Source organism: Nematolebias whitei, chromosome 9 (assembly GCF_014905685.2).
Source record: "Nematolebias whitei isolate Nwh7 chromosome 9, NemWhi1, whole genome shotgun sequence".
NCBI lineage: Eukaryota > Metazoa > Chordata > Actinopteri > Cyprinodontiformes > Rivulidae > Nematolebias > Nematolebias whitei.
The window spans coordinates 18,335,423-18,337,299 of NC_056506.1; the positions used below are offsets into that span (position 1 = coordinate 18,335,423).

Genomic DNA, 1,877 nt, shown 5'->3' on the forward strand with positions numbered 1-1,877 from the left:
GGTATGGTATGGTATGGTATGGTATGGTATGGTATGGTATGGTATGGCATGGCATGGTATGGTATGGTATGGTATGGCATGGCATGGCATGGCATGGCATGGTATGGTATGGTATGGTATGGTATGGTATGGCATGGTATGGTATAAGAGCCTTCCACTGGTTCAGCAGATATTTTGCAAACAACCAGGAAGTTATTCCTGTGATGAAAGTAGCATTCAGCTCATGGGTCAGAGCTCACTCTCAGCTGGTGCTACATCCAATTATAGCTCAATGTACTAATGTATAATCTGTACTCTGACTCTCTCTGACTCTGAATATCTGCCAGTTATCTGTGGCGGCCATCTTGAATCATGTTGACTCCAAAGGTTATTAAAGTGTTGATGTGATCCAATCATTTCTTCTAAGAATTTAATACAAATCAATCCATTGATTCATGAGGTGCATTGTTTACAAAACAAACACAGAAACTAAAAACAAAACGTTATTGGGGACCACCTGAAGGCAGCCACCTGTTATTATCCACCTGAAAAAGGTCCTGCTCTTCCTTCAACTTTAATGAGGCCCGAACTGCAGCATGTGCCCCCACAAATGTTAAATCAAAACGCCTGGCTTGGTGCCATGCTGTTACTTTTATTGGCATTTTGAGTTACCATGGTGACACAATTTACAAAGATGACACTTTTCCCATTGAAAAACACGAGTGAAGAGGACTCTGAACAAACTCTGATTAACTTTTGGAGCCACTTTGTTTCAAGATGGCTGCCACAGCTACCTCAGAAAACTCAAAATTGACTATAACTCAGTCATTCTTTGAGATATTGAGCTGAAATTTGGTATGACCGTAGCTGAGAGCGAACGCGAACCCCAACACATAGTACTGTCAAATCAAAAAATTTCAAATGGCTGCCACATGGCAGTCCCCGTCAAAGTTTCTCCAGAAATTTTCTAGCTGTCCAATATTGTTTTCGCTCTAGTAGATTTATTATAGTTGACAGTCAATTCACAGTTTTCCCAACACTTTTGGAGGAAAGTATGAGTTTTATTGATCTGCCCAATCATTTTTAAGATATAACCTCATCTGCGGTCTGTTAATCCAATAAATCTTTGTCATGAGCTGAAGTGTTTTGTTTTTTCTTGTCGGGGTTTTTAAGTCATCTTGAACACTTTGAGGAGAGATCTGAGTCATTTACACTGTTAGGAAAATTAAGAATAGCCTCCTGACCTGTTTGTCAGTGCAGGAATCACAGGGTGTCCAGGATGACCAGCCGCCCAGTTTACAGTTGATGGGCTCCGGTCTGCTCACAGCTCTGCTCCTTCGAACTGAGGACCATCTACACAGGACCCCACGTTAGTTTAATAACAGCTTACATAATAAATCATTCAATGGAAGAGTTGGTGAGGTGTGAATGACTCTGCACCTGTTGTTAGCACTTGTCCACAGCCTCCAGGATGAATCCACATTTGTGCTGCCGTTCACCAACAGATGCAGTCCACACAAACCCAGGAGCACATGATTAAAGATTTCCATCATGAAAATGAGCAGCTGGTTGTGTGTCACATCACTAAACAGTTGTGATGAAAGAAGGACTTGTACCTCTGTCAACCAACAAAGATGAATGATTGATCAAGAGTAAACACAATCTTACAACAGCTGGGAAAGTTGTTTTACTGACCTATACCTCTTCATGGGATCGTGCTGTTAATAATTCTGTTAAAGCAGCAATCAGGTGGGTTATAGGTTAAAATGCACAAAAAAAGCCTAATGTTGTGAGTTTAAAATAGTAAAGCCAAATAAAAAACTTATCTTTCTGACAGTGTAAAACAGTACTGCTATTAAGACCTTCCTCCACACAAATTTTATCTTTTTAGTTAATTA

General features: G+C 40.3%; 1 protein-coding gene across 1 annotated transcript in view; it reads right to left on the minus strand.

The window, feature by feature from the left end:
• The window catches only part of c8a (complement component 8, alpha polypeptide), a 24,404-nt gene extending 22,845 nt beyond the window's left edge, over positions 1 to 1,559 (minus strand). The window contains exons 1-2 of the mRNA XM_037681526.1: positions 1,420 to 1,559; positions 1,224 to 1,332 (exon numbers count right to left, since the gene is read on the minus strand). Coding sequence (XP_037537454.1) covers positions 1,224 to 1,332; positions 1,420 to 1,532 — 222 coding nt within the window. The 5' untranslated portion in view covers positions 1,533 to 1,559. The remainder of the gene's footprint in view (positions 1 to 1,223; positions 1,333 to 1,419) is intronic.
• Positions 1,560 to 1,877: the final 318 nt, after the last annotated feature.